The sequence below is a fragment of the Cervus canadensis genome, chromosome 4 (assembly GCF_019320065.1).
Source record: "Cervus canadensis isolate Bull #8, Minnesota chromosome 4, ASM1932006v1, whole genome shotgun sequence".
In the NCBI taxonomy this organism is placed as follows: domain Eukaryota; kingdom Metazoa; phylum Chordata; class Mammalia; order Artiodactyla; family Cervidae; genus Cervus; species Cervus canadensis.
This window is the reverse complement of record NC_057389.1, coordinates 84935171-84955435: the sequence shown is the minus strand read 5'-3', so window position 1 is coordinate 84955435 and position 20265 is coordinate 84935171. Positions and strand designations below refer to the sequence as shown.

Here is a 20265-nt window from a genome sequence, read left to right as displayed (position 1 = left end):
TGTTTGCGAATTTGCCAAAGTTTAAAGGCTTAGCACGTGCCTGCCTGAGTCCTTCAAAAATACATCTGACAAAATGACTCTGATCCCATCTTCCTTTAGCTGTGTTGTAGTTCCAGTCTGGTTCTGTAATTGGGACCGCCTGATTCCCAGTGGGGAGGGTGGTTATCTCGTCCTCCCTCTTCCCTACTGCTTCATTACCAAACCATTCATCTCCATAAGCAACCGTTTTTCCCAAAACTTGAGTTTTTGAGTTGGGAGTCAGCATTTGTCCCAAGATATACATCACATCCTTCCAAGTAAGGTCATAAAGCAGAGTAATACCTTTAAAAGCTCTAATATATTTTTTCTGGGTCCTCTAAATAGTCTCCCAGATCCTCCTTGATTCTTTGTATTTCTTGATAAGAAAAAGGTTTATTAACTCTCATAGACTGATTATGTCTCCCGGTGGGTGCTTTATGAAAAGGCAACAGCTTGTGTGGCTGTTTCTCAGTCTCTCTGGCTGCTCTGCGCATATGATCCCAGGGATAGATTGGAGAAACCTGCTTTTCTCTATCTCTTTGTCTCCTGTCCTCCATCTCATCTAGCAAAGTAGGAGGACAGGAGGGAGCTGAAGGAGTCACACCCAAATCTATACCCTTAGGACACAATTCTGGCATATTTCGCAGAGAGAAAAAGAGCAACACATATGCTACTTCTACACATTTCCCTTGTTCTCTACAGAACCGGTCTAATTGTAAAACAGCATTATACTTAAGAGACCTTCCAACTGGTCACTGTTCACCATCCTCCAGTGGATACCGTGGCCGTGCAGTATCACATAGGAAGACCAGGTATGTCTTCTTTAAGCCCTGGGGATTAAAGAAATGTATCCCAATTTTTCAGGATACAGTTCAAAGGAGTGAGGGTACAATTGTTAGCTCCCATCTTGTCCTATAGGATCCCGGACGAGCCCCCAAGATGAAAGGTTGTTGCTGAATCATGCAAAGATGCGGGATTCTTGGCCTCCAAAGGAGAAGAAGTCAATCTGGGGCCAGAGACAAGGCTTGATCGCTCAGAGCTTTTGTGTAATAAAGTTTTATTAAAGTATAAAGGAGGTAGAGAAAGCTTCTGACATAGACATCAGAAGGGGGTAAAAAGAGTACCCTCTCAGTATCTTCTTGATTGACTTCTTCTTTGACCCATTGGTTATTCAACAGTGTGTTGCTTAGTCTGCCCATATGTGTGAATTTTCCAGCTTTCTTCTTGCTATTAGTTTTTAGTTTCATAATGCTGTGATTGGAAAAGATGCTTGATATGATTTTAGTCCTCTTAACTTTATCAAGAGTTGTTTTGTGGCATAACATATGATGTATAATAGAGAATGTTCCATATATGTTGAGGAGAATGTATATCCTGCTGCTTTTAAATGAAATGGCCTGAAAATGTTCTGTTAAATCCCTCTGGTGTAATGTGTTATGTAAGTTCAACATTTCTTTACTGATTCTCTCTGTGTGTTCTACCCATGATGAAAGCAGAGTACTGAAGTCTCCTACTACTATTGTTGAATGGTTTGGTTTGGAAACTAACTGATATCATTCTGTTGTTTTTGAGATTGCACCCAAGTATTGCATTTCAGACTCTTTTTTTTGTCTATGAGGGCTACTTCATTTCTCCTAAAAGATTCTTGCCCATAGTAGTAGATATAATGGTTGTCTGAATTAAACTCACCCATTCCTGTTCATCTTAGTTCACTGATTCTTAAGATGTTGATGTTCACTCTTGCTATCTGCTGCTCAACCAGGTCTGATTTACCTTGATTCAGGTTCCTATGCATTATTGTTCTCTACAGCATCGGACTTTCATTCTAATCCCCAAAAAGGGTAATGCCAAAGAATGTTCAAACTACTGGACACTTGTGCTTATTTCACATGCTAGTAAGGTTATGCTCAAAAGCATTCAAGCTAGGCTTCAGGAGTATGTGAACTGAGAGCTTCCAGATGTGCAAGCTGGGTTTAGAAAAGACAGAGGAACCAGAAATCAAATTGCCAAATTTTTTGTCTCATAGAGAAAGCTAGGGAATTCCCAAAAACATCTGCTTTATTGACTGTGCTAAAGCCTTTGACCGTGTGGATCACTAGAAACTATGAAAGTCGCTCAGTTGTGTCTGACTCTTTGCAACCCCATGGACATTGCAGTCTGTGGAATTCTCCAGGCCAGAATACTGAAGTGGGTAGGCTTTCCATTCTCTTGGGGATCTTTCCAACCAGGGATCGAACACAGGTCTCCCACATTGTAGGCAGATTCTTTCCCAGCTGAGCCACAAGGGAAGCCCAAGAATACTGGAGTGGGTAGCCTATCCCTTCTCCAGTGGATCTTCCCAACCCAGGAATTGAACCAGAGTCTCCTGCATTGCAGGCAGATTCTTTACCAACTGAGCTATCAGGAAAGCCCAAGAAACTATGGATACAGTCCTTCCAATGATCCAGAAATTATGGATCACTACAGAAATTCTTAAAGAGATGGGAATACCAGACCACCTTACCTGTTTCCCGAGAAACCTGTATGCAGGTCAGTAAGCATCAGTTAGACCCAGACATGGAACAATGTACTGGTTCACAATTAGGAAAGGAGTATGACAAGGGTGTATATTGTCACTCTGACTATTTAACTTCTGTACAGAGTATATCATGCAAAATGCCAGGCTGGATGACTCACAAGCTGAAATCAAGATTTCTGGGAGAAATGTCAACAACCTCAGATATTCAGATGATGCCACTGTAATGGCAGAAAGTGAAGAGGAACTAAAGAGCCTCTTGATGAGGGTGAAAGAAGAGAGTGAAAAAGCTGGCTTAAAACTCAGGATTAAAACAACTAACATCATGGAATCTAGTCGCATCACCTCATAGCAAATAGAAAGGGAAAAAGTTGAAGCGGTGGCAGATTTTCTTTTCTTGGGCTCCAAAATCACTGCAGATGGTGACTGCAACCATGAAATTAAAAACTTGCTCCTTGGAAGAAAAGCTATGACCAACATAGACAGCATATTAAAAAGAAGAGACATCACTTTACCAACAAAGGTCCATGTAGTCAAAGCTATGGTTTTTCCAGTGGTCATGTACAGATGTGAGAGTTGCACCATAAATAAGGCTGAACACCAAAGAAATGATGTTTTTAAATCTAGAGAAGGCTCTTGAGAGTCCCTTGGACTGCAAAGAGATCAAACCAGTCAATCCTAAAGGAAATCAACACTGAATATTCGTTGGAAGGACTGATGCAAAAGCTGAAGCTCCAATACTTTGGCCACTCAATGCAAAGGGCCAACTCATTGGAAAAGACCCTAATGCTGGGAAAGATTGAGGGCAGGAGGATAATGGGGTGACAGAGGGTGGGATTGTTGGATGACATTGCCAACTCAACGGACATGAATTTGAGCAAACTCCAGGAGATAGTGAAGGATAGGGGAACCTGGAGTGCTGCAGCCCATAGGGTGCCAAGAGTTGGACACAACTTACCAACTGCACAACAACATTTACTATTACTATTGTATTGTTATCCATAGTTCCCTTTAAGTCTTTATATGTTTTGATGCTCCTGTGTGGGGTGCATGGAGGTGTGATAATCGCTGAGTCTTATCTGACTCTTTGCGACCCCATGAACTGTAGCTTGCTAGGCTCCTCTGTCTATGGGATTCTCCAGTCAAGAATACTGCAGTGGGTTGCCATTTCCTTCTCCAGGGGATCTTCCCTACCCAGTGATCAAACCTGGGTCTCCTGCATTGCAGGCAGATTCTTTACTATCTTAGCAACCAGGGAAGCCCTGGTGTTGGGTGCGTAAGTATTTTCAAATGGTATGTCCTCTTACGAGGTTGACCACTTTATCACTGTATAATATAATGACCTTTTTGTCTCTTATTATAGTCTTTGTCTTAAAGTCTTTTATCTAGGATAAGTATGCCTCTCTCAGCTTTCTTTTGGTTTCCATTGTATAGACTGTATTTTTATATCCCTTCACTTTTAGTCAGTGTATTTCCATAAAGTTGAAGTGAGTCTGTTGTAGGCAGCATATTTCTGGGTCTTGTTTTTTTTTTTTTTTTTAATTAGTTGGAGGCTAATTACTTCACAACATTTCAGTGGGTTTTGTCATACATTGATATGAATCAGCCATAGAGTTAAACGTATTCCCCATCCCGATCCCCCCTCCCACCTCCCTCTCCACCCGATTTCTCTGGGTCTTCCCAGTGCACCAGGCCCGAGCACTTGTCTCTTGCATCCCACCTGGGCTGGTGATCTGTTTCACCATAGATAATATACATGCTGTTCTTTCGAAACATCCCACCCTCACCTTCTCCCACAGAGTTCAAAAGTCTGTTCTGTACTTCTGTGTCTCTTTTTCTGTTTTGCATATAGGGTTATCATTACCATCTTTCTAAATTCCATATGTATGTGTTAGTATGCTGTAATGTGGGTCTTGTTTTTTTATCCATTCATCCACTGCATGTCTTTTGATTGGAGAATTTAGTCCATTTACATATAAAGTAATTATCAATAAGTATGGACTTACTGCCATTTGGTAATTGTTTTCTGGCTGTTTTTAAATTCTTTATTCTTCTTTTAGACTCTTTGATTTTTTAAAATAGTGGTATGCCTAGATTTTTTTGTTTGTCTTTTGTGTACTTACAATAGATTTTTGCTTTGCGGTTACCATGAGACTTACATAAACCCCATCTTGTGTTTATAACAGTCTGTTTTAATAACAGCTTAAGTTTGAATGCATTTTAAAGCTCTATATTTTAACTCTCCCCTACTCATTATTTTACTTTTTGATGTCAAAGTCTACATCTTTTTATCTTGTGTATACATTGACACATTATTATAATTATAGTTATTTTTACTACCTTTGTGTTTTAACCTTTACACTAGATTTATCAGTGATTAATCCACCACCATCACAGCATTAGATTATTTGAATTTAACTTATATTTACCTTTACCAGTGAGATTTATACTTCAAATATTTTCTTGTTACTTAGTGCCCTTTCATTTCAGCTTAAAGAATTCCGATTAACATTTCTTGTAATACTGGTATATTGGTGGTGATTTCATCTTTTGCTTGTGTGGATAACTATTTCTTATTAAAATTTGAAAAGCAACCTTGCTGGGTAGAGTATTCTTGGTTGTCAGTTTTTTCCATCAGCAGTTTAAAGGTATTTGGTCACTTCCTACACTTCAGTCTTGTGTAGGAGATGAACCTTGTCATTAAACCATGACCTAGCTCTTGTTTTTTTTTGAATGTTTGTGATTGTCCAAGCAGCCTTATTTGTTCTTAGTGGCTTCTAGTATTTGAAGGTGTTCCAAGAGCTGTTAGTGTCCAAAGGAAAGGATATCAATCAGCCCCTGGGTTCAGGCTGATTGTAAGCTGGACCCTCTGGAAGCAGCTTTTAAAGTATACAAATAGACCTGTTTCAGGTGAATACCTCTTAATCCCCTACCCCTATTTTGTGCCCCCTTCCATTAGTTTTTCTCTCTGTGATTTTTTTCTCTTTTACTATTTTTATAATTTTTATTTATTTATTTATATTTTGGCCACACCATGCAACTTGCAGAATCTAGTTCCCTGACCAGAAATTGAACCTGTACACCCTAAAATAGAAGCATAGAGTAATAACCACTGGACCACCAGGGATCTCCCCTTCTCTTACCATTTTTTTTCATTTATTTTTATTAGTTGGAGGCTAATTACTTTAAAATATTGTAGTGGTTTTTGCCATACATTGACATGAATCAGCCATGGATTTACATGTGTTCCCTATCCTGAACTCCTCTCCCACCTCGCTCCCCATCCCATCCCTCTGGGTCATCCCAGTGCACCAGCCCTGATCTCTTACCATTTTTGATGTGGACTTTTTCTTGTTCACCTGATGCGTAGTTATCACTCATCCTCTGGATTTCCTTCAGAGAAAATTTTTCTATATGTAGCTATAAAGATCAGTCCTGGGTGTTCATTGGAAGGGCTGTTGCTGAAGCTGAAACTCCAATACTGGGGCCACCTCATGCGAAGAGTTGACTCATTGGAAAAGACCCTGATGCTGGGAGGGATTGGGGGCAGGAGGAGAAGGGGACGACAGAGGATGAGATGGCTGGATGGCATCACCGACTCGATGGGCATGAGTTTGAGTAAATTCCAGGAGTTGGTGATGGACAGGGAGGCCTGGCATGCTGCGATTCATGGGGTTGCAAAGAGTTGGACATGACTGAGCGACTGAACTGCACTGATAGATTTGGTGTGTCCATGGGAGAAGGTGCAGTGTGTCACTGTCTTAAAATGGACAGCTTGTTTCTGTTTTTAATACAGGAAGTTAACTTGGTGTGACACAAACTGCAAGCTTTTCTGCGCAGTTCAGTTCTTATTCTTAGCTGGGATGCTTGCAGTCTCACCTACAAATGCTTTGTTTGGAGATCTGCGAGAGAATCGGGTGGAGCTTATGCATAGTATTTGAAAGTTCCTCTCTTTCTCTCAGCAACCCACTCCAGCATTCTTGCCTGGGAAATCCCATGGACAGAGGAGCCTGATGGTTTACAATTCATGGGGTTGCAAAGAGTCGTACACGACTTAGCTGCTACACCACTACCACCACCAGATTTCTCTCGCATTGTGACTCAGTCTACTTTTGAGCACCAATGTAATGTGTTTCAGGTTAGAAAAACTTTGGGTTTTCTCTCAGAATTTTAGCTGTCCTGTGCTGTGTCACCTATGGTCAGCCAAGGCTAACAGCTGTTTGAAAAATGGGAAATCACCCTGTACCATTCTTGCCTTTAAGGATTGACTGCCATTCATAATCTGCCTGCTTTTGTTTACTCTGCAGTGCCTTCCAGTAATTATTTTTCATATTTTTTCCAGAGTTTATAGTTACTTGGGTAACGGTCAGTCTGTTAGGAGTATATTGTTGTTGTTCAGTCGCTTAGTCATGTACAACTCTTTGTGACCCCATGGATTACAGCATGCCAGGCTTCCCTGTCCTTTACTATCGCTCAGAGTTTGCTCAAACTTATGTCCATTGAGTCAGTAATGCCATCCAACAGTCTCATCCTCTGTCGCCCTCTTGTCCTCCTGCCCTCAATCTTTCCCAGTATCAGGGTCTTTTCCAGTGAGTTGGCTCTTCGCATCAGGTGGCCAAAGTATTGTTTTTTTATCTCTGTAGCTTTTTTGAATATGATCAATTTCTAATTCATATATTCTTTTGTTGCCTATATCCATTTGAGCTTTTCAATTTATGAATTGTAATTTTCTTTCATAGTTACAGATGCTTAATTATATTTAATGTTACAGTATTTTGTTATAATTTTCTTCTGTTGCTTGACTGGGCTGGGTGATTTTGTGTTTTCAACTCCTGAAAAGTTTTTATTTTCATTTTATGTTTTTCGACAGTAACTTGTATGAGTAGTGAGTTCTTTTTTATTTTTCTTGTTCATGTTTATTTTTGTTGTGTTTTCCTGGACCATTGATCTCATGTTAGATGTTTCCTCTTCTGTTTCTGCAGTGAAATGCAGTCAGTTTAATTCATGGTATTATTTTTGGTCTGTCTACTCTGGATTATTTCTTAATTTATAATTTTCATGGGTCCCTTACTTTTAGCCACTTCTCTTCACCACCAAACCTATGAGAGCCATCTCACTCTCTGAGACTGCCTTTACCCCAGTAATAGTGCCTTTTCTGTGATTCAGTACAGTTTCTAAGCTCTTGTGTTTAAAATATCCAAAAGGCAGTCCTTTGATCCACTAAGTTTCAGACTTTTCTCTTAGTATTTCCTTATTCAGAGTACGACCTCTCCCTCTGGAAAGAAGACCGTAGATTACTTTATATGATGTTTACCATTAATATTTGTTTCATCATCATTAAGACCATACTGCACTTTTCATTCTTTCTGCTGCCTTGGATTCTTTGCTTAGATGTCTTTGGAACACTCTGCTGACATCTGGTGTTTATTTTCCCACTAACAAGAAAGTCGAAATTTGTAGTATCTGTTTCCAAGTTACATTGTAGGCATAGGTGATGGGTGATTTTGTTTTCTTTCCTTATTGATGGTTTTCTGGAAGCTATGTGGAAGGAATTGCATTTAGAAGAATATAATTGTTGACAGCCTTTTACTATTAAAATAATCAATGTTATCAACCAACACTTCGGACTGTTTTAGGTGTTTGAATTTCCTTTTCTTTATAATAAGTGGGATTTCTTTATAATACTAGGGATGAATGTTAAGAATAGAGGAAAAGAATTGCCACCACTTTTCAGATAAATATTCATTCTCACTACTCACTTGACCCTTACTAGACCTTTACTAGACCCTGACCAGACCCTTACTTCATCCCACGAGACTATTTGAAAACCTTCTTTGAAAATAATCAAGGAATAGAAGAGGCCAAATTATGAAACTAAAATTTTTATCAGTTATAGTGTCCTGCTTTACAAACATTTTTATTCAGAGCATCCCAACAAGAGCCAAAAATACCCCATTTCTAAATACTATACAGTTAACCAAATATGTTAGATACAGGAAGCCCTACTGTGAGTTAATGAGTGTCTTTGTTAACCTAGAGGAGGCTTCACTGCAGCTGTATTTCATGTTATTCCTTTTTTTGATGCCCTAGTTCTTACACTTGGGAAGTATACACCATCATAAAATTTTATGTTCATGAACACTAGGCCTTTCTTTTGAATAGTGAAGGGAAGGACTATTTGAAAGGAAAAATTGAGGGGCTTCCTTGATGGATCCAGTAGCTAAGATACATTGGTATCTTAAATAAAATCAGAATTACCTTATTAGTGAAAAAAGAGAGAAAGTCTTTTATATAGGTATTGTGTAGGTAGGTAGTCTCTGCATCTTCTGACCAATGCCAAGAATTGGTAGGCCTGAGTTAGGGTACCTATGGATCTGCTGTATTATTCCTCATAGTTCTCTATATGCTTTAAAATAGCTCATAATAAGTTTTAAAAATAATAGATGAATTAATTAATGAATGATAGTTCTATGTCTAGAGTCTTTGGACATAAGCAGATAGAGGTGAAGTGAGACTAAGTTCATTCTCAGATTTTATTTCCTAGATGAAATGATCCAGAGTCTTCAGCCTCACTTCAGGTTCTCCCCAGTCATGCAAACAAAGAATCAGCCAAAGGTAATCTGGGCATGGTGTGATTTGGCATCTCTCCCAATCATCCTACTCGTGTATGTGAGATTTCTCTGACCTGGGTGTTCACTTCATGTCTGTCCTTTTGTTTACTGTTTGTCTCTTACACTGTCTTAGCTGTGACTGTGTGCATACTTCCATGTGGGCTTATAAGTGTGCATGTGTGCATGGGGTTTCCCTTATGGCACAGATGGTGGAGAATCTGCCTGCAATGCAGGAGACCTAGCTTTGGTCCCTGTGTCAGGAAGATCCCTTGGAGAAAGAAACAGCAACCCAATTCAGTATTCTTGCCTGGAGAATCCCATGGACAGAGGAGCCTGGCAGGCTACAGTCCACGGGGTTGCAAAGAGTTGGACAGGACTGAGCAACTATGCACATATGTTTATACATGTGGTTTGTGTTTGTTCATGGACCCAAGAATGATTTTTTCCTAACTTAAATTATGCATTCATTTTTATCCTGGTTTGATCAGTTTTGAGTTTTACTTAAACTTTTGGGAGATCTTGTTGTCTCACCAAAAAACCACAGGACTAAAATCTTGATGACTTGAGTTATAGTCCTACCTCTGCCCTTACTGACTGTATAAACTTGGCCAGTTTACCCTCCCAGTATAATTGTTAAGAGGTCAGAAGGTTGGAAGGGATGAATTAAAAGAGTCCTGTGAATGCTGATTCTAAACCTCACCATATGGCATTTCTGAACCGGAAATGACAGCTGTGACAGTGTCCTGAGGTGAGAGGAATAATCTCCAACCCCTTCGTCCTCTCCACCTCCTTTACTACCCCATCTTTTTCTCCTGACTCCGTTTTCATTGATCCCCTTTTCTCCTTGCCCCATGCCCCTGTCTTCTACCTGATTTTCTTCATCCAGTCTATTTCTAACAGAAGAAGAAGCTCCTGTGATTGGCCAAGTGAATCGCAGGATTTGGCTCATCACTGGACTGTCAAATGAAACAGCCGAGTTTCTCCAGGTATGAGGTATCTGAGTCAACCTGAGTGTGGAATCTGTGTCCTGTCCTGTCCCCCTTTCTAATCAGACACTTGAGCCATAGTTACCTCTGCCCTGAAGCTTTCCATTCTCCAGCTTGAGGACATGGGTCTTGAAATGTTGTGAGCCCCACGTCTATGCCTTTTCCCACAGAAACTTACCCAGCCTGACTGTTGGTTGTTTTTTTATCTGGGCACAAATGGTGGAGGGTTTAAGAGCATGGACCTCAAGAATCAAAAAGCCTTGGTAAGAATTCAAGCTTTGTGACTTTCTGTCTGTGTCACCTTAGGTAAATTCCGTATTTTGTCTGATCCTTAGTTTCCTGGTCCAGATGCAGGTGCTAGGTAAACTGCTTTTCAGTCTTCATATAGGAGCAGTCTTGGGAATTCAGTTTTTGAGCTGGCCTGGAGGTTTCCCACCTAGCTAACCATGTTTTTTTTTCTTTTTTCTTTTTTTAACTGCCAGGTTGCTGATTATGGCATTGGAGGATACTATGAACCTCATGTGGATTATTTTTTGGTAAGAGCAAAACATCGTTCCTTTGGACTGTGTTTCAAGTGGCAGGAAAAGGTAGCAACTCACATGGAAGGTTTGGCCTCTACCTCAGGGTCCTCTAAATTCTCAAGGATAAATCTTTGGGGACTGTCTTAAAATTAGACTCAGAAGAGAAAACAGATTTTATTGTCTTCTAGTGTGGTGCTGCCTCCACTACACACCTGGACTTGAGATGAATTCTTGGGGTAGAAAGTAATGGAAAGAGAACTACACAGAGTCTTTTCCTCCCACCTGTGTCCCCTCTCTTGTGCTAGAAGGTTCCTCAGTATCTTCAGGCAGACCTCATTCCTCTGTTGATAGGAGCACTTGAGTCTATTGCTCTGAGTTCCAGTACTTCAGCCTCACATAAGCCCCTAGTGTGGCTGAACCAGACACTGAGAGAAGATTGGTATTTGTGCTCTGGGAACAACAAGCTGAATCAACAAACAAAACACCAAATGTTTCTTCAGCACTTTTGATATCCTGGTTACTCTCCTAGGGTCTAGGGATAGGAAGGCAAAAAAAAAAAAAAAAATCCCATTTTCAAAAAGAGGCATGTTTTTTTGTGAGTCATACGTGTGAATAGTTACTTTCTAAGTTACTGAGTAAGTGCTATAAAGAAGGTATGTGCAGTGTCCTGAGACCCAGTGAACAGGCATGCAGCCTAAATGTTCAGAAAAGACTTCCTGGGAGAGCTTAGGTGTAAGCTAAGATTGTTCCTTTAAAACTGTCCCTTCATAAGGTGTCCCTAGAATCAAAGCCCTTCCTTACTGCTGCCAGAATATAGTCTGAAAATAGCTGTCTCTACAGTCAAGATTGACCCACTGGTTACAGGAATCTGTGAAACCACATTCTTGATGTTGTGGGAAGAGCTTTTACTGAGGAAATGATATAGATCTTGAAAGCAAAATCCAATCTGTTCCTATAGATGGATAAGACCTCTTTGTGATTCCACTTTGAAATGTTCCCGACTTATCCAGCTCTAGGATCAAATGTTTTCTAGAGTGGCATGCATTCCTTCTTACTCATCTTTTCTGACCCACTTCCTTTGTTGAGTTTTCTGTCTTCACCATGCAAAAGTAAGTGGATTGGTAGTTTGTTCTTTGAATGTAACACTTAGTTCCTATATCTGCTCTTTCTGCCTGGATTCCAGTCTCACCTGCCTATATGTTCATATCCATCCTTGAGGAGCAGGGTAACCTCCATTTGGCTATGATGAGTTTCTCATTCTCATAGTGGTTGGGAAAGCAACTATTGTTTGTGCTTCTTAACTAGTTAAGCTTAAGACCTGTATATTCACTTTTACATAACTTTCACAGGACTTTGACAGTAACCCTTTGGGGTTTATTGTGACGGGGAATCACGTGGCCACATTCACGAACTATGTAAGTATGGTCAGTACGGACTTGCCCCCTAGACACACTAAGCGTGAGCTGGACGCATCACCACTGAACAAAACATTGAGGACTTCGATCCAGGAATTTGTATTTTTTTAAACACTGTAGTAGATTCTAATGACCAACCTGGTAAGGGAACCACTGTCACTTAGTGATTAAAAGTAGAAGGGGAAAGAGGGAGAGGGAAGAGTTGCAGAATCCCCTGGGGCAGTCATTCGGTTACTCCTTAACGTTGTCAGTCTCTTCATTGAGGGGTGAAGATCCAGAACCATTTGTTTTGCCAGTCAGGTGTGATTTCCTCCTCCTGACGAGGGCTCATTTTTTCATCTTCTTTAAGTAATTGTTTAATTTTTTAAGCTAATTTTAAAATAAGCAGTGAGGAAAAAAAAAAAAACCCTCAGGATTCCTAGAGGCATATAACAGACATTTCTCTACTATCTTTCCTTCTCTACCCAAATTATGTCAAATAATACTCTGGTATTATCACACTGCTTTTAAAATTTCCAAAAATTTTTCCCAAGTTATAGCAGATTTAGATCTCACTTTTGTGAGGGACATCCCAGAGACTTTTGCTCATCACTGATGACTACTGAAGGAAATCTACCCTGAATATTCATCAAAAGGACTGATGCTAAAGCTGAAGCTCCGATACTTTAGCCACCTGACGTGAAGAACCAAGTCATTGGAAAAGACTCTGATTCTGGGAAAGACTGAGGGCAAGAGGAAAGACGGGTGGTAGAGAAGGGGAAGTTAGATAGCATCACTGACTCAATGGACATGAATATGAGCAAGCTCTGGGAGACAGGGAAGGAGAGGGGAACCTGGTGTGCTGCAGTCCACAGGGCTGCCATGAGTCGGACATGTCTTAGCGACTGAACAACAGAAACAATGACGGCTTCAAAGGGGAACGGTTTCTCTCATTCTTATTCATCCCTTTTGGAAGGAAATGATTGTCAATATTGAAATTTTGTCATACCCAATTTGAAGTTGGTACAACATGAAGATCCTTCCTGTTCTTTTAATCATCATTATTAATAAGAAAAAAAGCTTAGTTTGGACAAAGAGTGTTCTTTCAGGAATTTTTTGAATATGACTTGCTTTATTTGTTTCAATGAGTGATTATAACTTAGAAAACGGATATGGGTGGTCTACTTTAGTCCCAGCAGGCAGTAGTCACAATGTGTAAATTTCCTGTTTTCGCCAAGATAAAATAAGAAAATCATTAATTACAAAATTAGTATAAGGCATTTTAGGCCTAATATTCTAGGTACAGATTATTTGGAACAGTTACCCCACATCTTTTCTCCAGCATGAACATTGGAGCAATGCTTTTATGGTATGTTAAGAAACACTGGTCAAGGATTTAGAAGAGAAGGTTGGAAAGAAATGTAGTTTGAGTTTTCTTGTGAATTAACTATATTCTTAGCTCTCCCAATCTTTGCTACTGCCACAGATATTTGGGAGTTAGTCTGTTTGCTTCTCTCATAGTTAAATAGACAAGAGATGGCAGGTATGGTATTTAAAGTTGATACTAATTATAGTTCCTGGAGAAGAAAATGGCAACCCACTCCAGTATTCTTGCCTGGAGAATTCCATGGACAAAGGAACCTGGCGGGCTACAGTCCATGGGGTCACAAAGAGTCGGCCATGACTGAGCGCATCAGCACTAACTATAGTTCACTTTCTTTGCCTTATGTATATGCTGCTTACCACATTCTTGTAACAGTCACAGTATTTATTATTTACTTTCATATAGATGATTCAGTGGAAAGGGCAGGGCCTTTAGTACCTCCAAAACAAAGTTCTGATGCTGAATCTGCTAGAAACTAGCTGCGTATATTTGGCAAGTTGTTGCCTTTAGGTTTTTTGTCCCCATTGATTTATTGGTCAGTTAAAGGTATTGAAATAACCTGTCCCAATTTCTAATCCAGTTTTGTTAGTCTCTGCAACAGTCCATTAGAAAATATTTATTGGCAAAAAAGAAAGAAAATATGTATTAGCACCTGCGGGCTCCCCCGGTGGCTCAGCAATAAAGAATCTGCCTGCAATGCAGGAGCCACAGGAGATGTGGGTTCGATCTCTGGGTCAGGAAGATCCCCTGGAGGAGGGCATGGCAACCCACTTCAGTATTCTTGCCTGGAGAATCCTATGGACAGAGGAGTCTGTTGGGCTCACGGTCCATAGGGTCACAAAGAGTCGGAAACGACTGAAGCGACTTAGCACACACACATTGGCACCTACAGTGTACTAGGCATTGATCATTATCAGGTGCTGAGAATGTTGCAGTGAATAGAATCACCAAAGTGTCCATGCTTGTGAAGATTAAATTCAAGTGGTGTGATTTAACAATAAATAAGAAAAATGTAAAACCTATTAATAAGATGAATGCACATTTTAGAAGTCTTATAAAGGAATTAATTTTAGTGGTATTAAGGAAAATAATCTATGTTGGAAGATTTTGTTGATTAGGGAAAATCTCTTTTAAGGAAATTACATTGGGGTAATAATGAGCCAGTTGTGTGAGTGATCTGAAAGATGAGTGTAACAAGCGCAAAGGCTCTGAGACAGAGAAAAACTTAGCACAAAGAAATATTTTGAAAGGAGCTCTTTCAATTTCAGCCACCATTTCCTGACATTTTCAGACAATCCTGATCTCCCAGCCCTTAGATATGGCAGTTGTTCAGTTTTTCAGAGACTTACATAGTAACAAAGCATTGGGAGCATGCTTATTTGGACCTTGAGTCATTGTCATGTTGTTGGACAGGAAATATGAAGGTACTCTTCATTCCTGTGTCAGGCTTGTACCTCTGCTGTAATGGGTGGCACACCAGTTAATCTGACCCAAACTCTCATCCTGAGATGTCTGAGCCTTCTTTACCGTTATGTTTTGAGGGCGTGAATGATACACTTGTCCTTTTACTATTAAAATTTGACAAGTCCAAGAAACCCTCCAGTGGATCACCTGAGCACCATGTTTTTACTTATTTCCATTATGTAACAGCAATACTTATCTTCTTTAAAAAAAAAATGTTTTGGCTACACCACACCCCATGTGGACTCTTAGTGCCCCAACCAGGGATAGAATCCATACCCCGCTGAAGAAGTGCAGAGTGTTAACCACTGGGCTGCCAGGGAAGTCCCAGCACTACTTCCTCTTGATGATCAGGGTCAATGACCCTGTCAGAAAAGTGACTCCTTTCATTTCTTCCTGGTCTCTTGGCATGAAGTGCTTGAAGGGACAGTGCCGTAGCCATAGCTTAAATTTCAGTAGGATTCTCTGTATCCCCTGGTAGAACCTTTCTATTCTGGTAATCGGGTCCTGTAGAGTAGTGCTGTCCAATAGCACATTCTACAGTAATGGAAATGTATAGTGTTTGTGCTATTTATTATGGTAGCCACTTTTTCATGTGGCTGTTGAGCACTTGAAATATGACTAGTACAACTAAGGAACTTAATTTTTAATTTAATTACATTTTAAAATTCGAATAGATACATATGGCTAATTGCTACCTTATTTGGTAGTGGTAGCTCTAGATCAATAGAGCCTAAAAACTGTAGAGATAGGAAACAGAAATTCTCCAGGTGAATCACTCTGAGTGGCATGAAGTGGAGTCATTCCAATTTTCATTCCAGGGTTCCCAAACCCACGTATTCTGCATATTATAGTTATTGATTTGGGGGTATAGAATGTATCCTGAAAGATGACCTTGTCTTTGCAGAATATAATTAGAATGTTCAAGCTAACACCTTACTGGCATCTTGAAGAGATCTCTACTGTGTCAGGCTACCATTTTTTTGGGTGGTAGAATGTGATAGGACCGGTTGGCCATTTGATCATAACTATTAAAGATTGTGAAAATTCAGGATCCTACCACATTTGTGAAGTCTTTAAATATCCAGTAGTTGGTCCAGAGCAGCATATCCCATAATCTGCCTCTGCCTGTTCACAGCTAAAACAGAAAGTTGGCCAATTTTAAGTGGGTACTGTAGCAGGAAAGTTAGAAATGGAGTATTTGTGGTAGAAATTGAGTGTTTAAACTTGAAATATGAAGTGATTATGCAACAAAGCTGCCCATTGGGTTCTTGTCTGTCATATCTACCATGTCATAAGATGGGGCAGGCCCAGCAACAGGAACTTTATGGTAGACTTTTCCATTCATGTGAACAAGGGAGTTGGGATTTTTATAGGAATTGTACTGAACCAGTAGATTATTTGGGTAGTATTGCCATGTTAGCAGTATAGTCTTCCAGTCATGAATGAGTTATCTCAAAATGTGGGTGCAAACTTAAAATATATTGCTATTAGAAATGGTGCTGAAATGCAGTGTTTTGGAAATCACCCAAATGATCACATCTGTGAGTGCTTCACATTGTGTGAAAAGAGATGTGATGCATGGTAAAAATAAACACAGACCTGTGCCAATTTTACAGGTGATAGGCCTCATCCCCACCCCCCACCAACATCCTTAGAATCCAGACCCAGTAATTAGATCCTGCTGGAATATGTTGACACGGTCCTGTAGCTTCTTCAGTATACAGTGTGTTTTTCCCTTATTAGGCCCACTACTTCTTTAGTTAGGCTATGCTGTGACTTGATTTCAGTTGTTGGTGTAGTGACCAGAAGGAGAGATGAACGTAGGTCCTGAGGGAAATGCACCTGGTTTTACATGGCTCTGCCATGTTTGTAAATGGGGTAGATCTGTCCTCTTAAAAATTTTTATTGAGATGTAATTTATGTACCATAAATTTCACCCTTTTAAGTATATAATTCAATGATTTTTAGTGTATTGCACAACATGGTGATGCAACAATCGTTAATATAATTCCAGGATGTTTCCATCACCCCCAAAACAAGCCCTGTGTCCTTTTAACAGTAATTCACATTCTCCCCTTCTTTTTCCCTTCTCAGTCCCTGGCAAGCATTAATCTAGTTTCTGCCTGTGTGGATTTATTTATTCTGAACATTTCATACAAACAAAATCATATAACATGCAGGCTTTTGTGTCTGTTTTCTTTCACTTAGAGTTTTCAAGGTTCATCCATGTTGTAGCATGTATTTCAATATTTTTTTTAGAGCTAAATAATATGCCATTGTATGAATATGCCACATTTTGTTTATCCATCAGTTGATGAGCATTTGAGTTGTTTCCACTTTTTGACTATTGTGAATTATGCTACTAAGAAGATGTATGTACAAATTTTTGTGTGAACAGATATTTTAAATTCTCTTGGTTATCCTTGAAGTAGAATTACTGGGTCATATGGTAACTCTGTGTTTAACTTTTATAGGAACTGTTACACTGCTTCCTACAGTGACAGCACCGTTTTACTTTCCCACCATCAGTGTATGACCATTACCATTTCTTCACAACCCTGTCAACGCTTATTATATTTTCTGCTTTTTATTATTTATAGCCATCCTATGGTGAGTGATATATCTTCTTTTGGCTTATATTTGCATTTGCATAATGCCTAATGATGTTGATCATCTTTTAATGTTTTTATTGGCCCGTTCTTTATCTTCATTGGAGATAATATTTAAATCCATTGTCCATTTTAAAATTAGGTTGTCTTTTTATTGAGTTTCATGTATTCTTTTTTATACCCAGGACACTAGAACTTTATCAGATATATAACTTGAAAATATTTCTCCCATTCTGTGACTTTCCTTGATGGTGTCCTTTGATGCACAAAAGCTTTTAAATTTAACGACGTCCAGTTAATCTGTCCTTTTCCTTTTGGTTACTTATACTTTATATGTCACACCTAAGAAACCATTGCTTGATCCAAGGTCATAAAAATTATACCTGTATTTTCTCTTAAGAGTTTTATAATTTTAGCTGTTGTATTTAAGTTTGATACATTATGAGTCAACTTTTTTTTTGGCTGTGCCATGCAGCTTGTGGGATCTCAATTCCCCTACCAGGGCTTGAACCTAGGCCACAGCAGTGAAAGCCTGGAATCTTAACCACTGGGGAACTTTCTGAGTTAATTTTTGCATGTGGTGTGAGCTATGGGTCCAACTTCATTCTCATGCACTTAGATATCCATTTGTCCCAGCACTATTTGTTGAAAAGATTGTTCTTTCCTTACTGTAAATTTTGAAATCAGTGAATGTGTACTTCAACTTTATTTTTCCTTTCCAAGATTTTTGGCTATTCTGGGTCCCTTGCATTTCCACAGGAACTTTAGGATAGGTTTTTTTCATTTCTATGAACAAGGGAGTTGGAATTTTGATAGGGATTTCACTGAGCCTATAAATTGTTGGCATAGTACTGCCATTTAGCAATATAGTCTTCCAGTTCAAGAACATGGGGGTGTTTTTCTAGTTATTTAGGCCTTTTTTACTTTCCCGCAGTAGTGCTTTGTAGTTATCAGTATGCAAGTCTTCCACGTCTTTTTTCATGTGTGTGCCTTCTAGTTCAGATTTTTAAAAATTGTAGTATACTTGATTTATAGTGTTTTACACTATATATTATTTTTCATGTATACCAAAGTAATCCAGTTATTTATATATGTAGTATATTTTTTCAAACTTTCCCATTATAGATTATTGCAAGATATTTATACATAGTTGTGTGTATCTGTTAATACCAAACTCCTAATTGATTCCTGCCTGCACTGATTTACCTTCTGATAGCCATAAGTTTACCCTCTGATAACTATATGTTTTTTTTTCCTACATCTTATAGGGAAACCTTAATTTGTATACTATACCCCTGTATCTTTTAGTCACCTGAGATATTGCACCACCAGTGTGTTCTTTTCCACTAATATCCTATCCCAGTTTGCCGTTACTGAAGGTTTGAACAAATATACAACTACACCATTCCAGGGACTATTAATATTACATCTTCCACCACTGATAGGGTCCTCATTGCTAGCCACCAAGCAGGTAACTGACTGCCAAAATCTTATCTTAGAATCTGTGTATTAGAACCACTCACTTTACTAACAGGTTTTAGGTCAATTCTAAATACAGACTCTGAACTGGAGATTTGCATTCAAGACATTGGGGGAAACAGGGTTGGGCAGTGCAGTAAGGTGAACTATGATTCAGTTGCAAAACAGACCTGAGTCAACCCTCTGATATGGTCTGGAACTGGGAAGACCCTTATAATTGCCCTAAATTGAGGCAAGATGCCTAGACCTTCCTACTCTGGCATCAGCCCAACATTGAAAAAGACTGTCCCTAGGGAGGTTGTAACATAGGTGAGGCAGTTCTTTTCAGATGAGGGCAGTATCTAGAGAGGGACATAGCTGTGAGTCATCAGCAAGCAACACTCCTGACAGTTTCAGAAATGAATACCTCAATCCAGAAAGAAGCATCTAGGTGGCTCACCACACTGTCTGCCTCATAGGCTTTACAGTGTGAGGCCCGGGCTGATTGGCTGAAAGGAGGCAGAGAAAGGGGAAAATATTAGATTACAAGGGACAAAAGAACACAGGTTGATATGTGTCAAAAATATTTCTTTTCAAGGAGTCCTTGCAAGGCAGGGTTGGATCAGCTCCTCCTGGGCAGTTGCAGATAAAGTACGGCCCAGTGACTCTCATGGTGTTGTTTCCTGCTGTAAGCCTCAGAGAAGGGGAAACCTAGGCCAGGTAGTCTGTACAGAACATTTCTCATGGACCCCAGAGAAGAGGCAGTTGGAAGAAAGCTAGAGGCCTATCCTTGAGGCTGCAGAGATGAGTTGTAGATCAAAGATACTGGTAACAAGAAAGGGATAGCAGCAGGGCTTTACCAGCTAGGGGCCAGGTGATACAGCAACCCATGGATTTTATGTGAATTCTGAGAATGGTAAGTCCATGAGGACTGAGTAGGGGTTAGCCAGTGATGTCTCTTTTAAGGGATGTACAAAAAACTCTCAAAATGGATTAAAGAACTAAATGGAGAACTGGGTATGTAGGGGACTTCCCTGGTGTCTCAGTGACTAAGACTCTGAGCTCCCAGTGCAGTGGTCCTTAGTTCAATCCTTGGTCAGGAAACTAGATTCCTCTTGCTGCAACTGAGAGTTCACATGCTACAACCAAAGATCCTGCATGCCACGACTAGAAGATCCCACAATGAAGATGGATGATGCTGAGTGCCACAAATAAGACCTGGCACAGCCAAATAAATAAAACATTTTTTTAAAAGACTAGGTATATAAAACTCCTAGAGGAAAATACAGTTAGAACATGCTGACG

The 20265-nt window shown here is 39.7% G+C and overlaps 1 protein-coding gene across 1 annotated transcript in view; it reads left to right on the top strand.

Annotated features, from left to right (window-relative positions):
* Positions 1–20265, top strand: part of LOC122440146 (prolyl 4-hydroxylase subunit alpha-2-like) — a 117122-nt gene that overhangs the window by 41665 nt on the left and 55192 nt on the right. Inside the window, exons 3-5 of the mRNA XM_043466008.1 lie at positions 9078–10393; positions 10613–10666; positions 12001–12066. Of these exons, the coding sequence (XP_043321943.1) occupies positions 10367–10393; positions 10613–10666; positions 12001–12066 (147 nt within the window). The 5' untranslated portion in view covers positions 9078–10366. The remainder of the gene's footprint in view (positions 1–9077; positions 10394–10612; positions 10667–12000; positions 12067–20265) is intronic.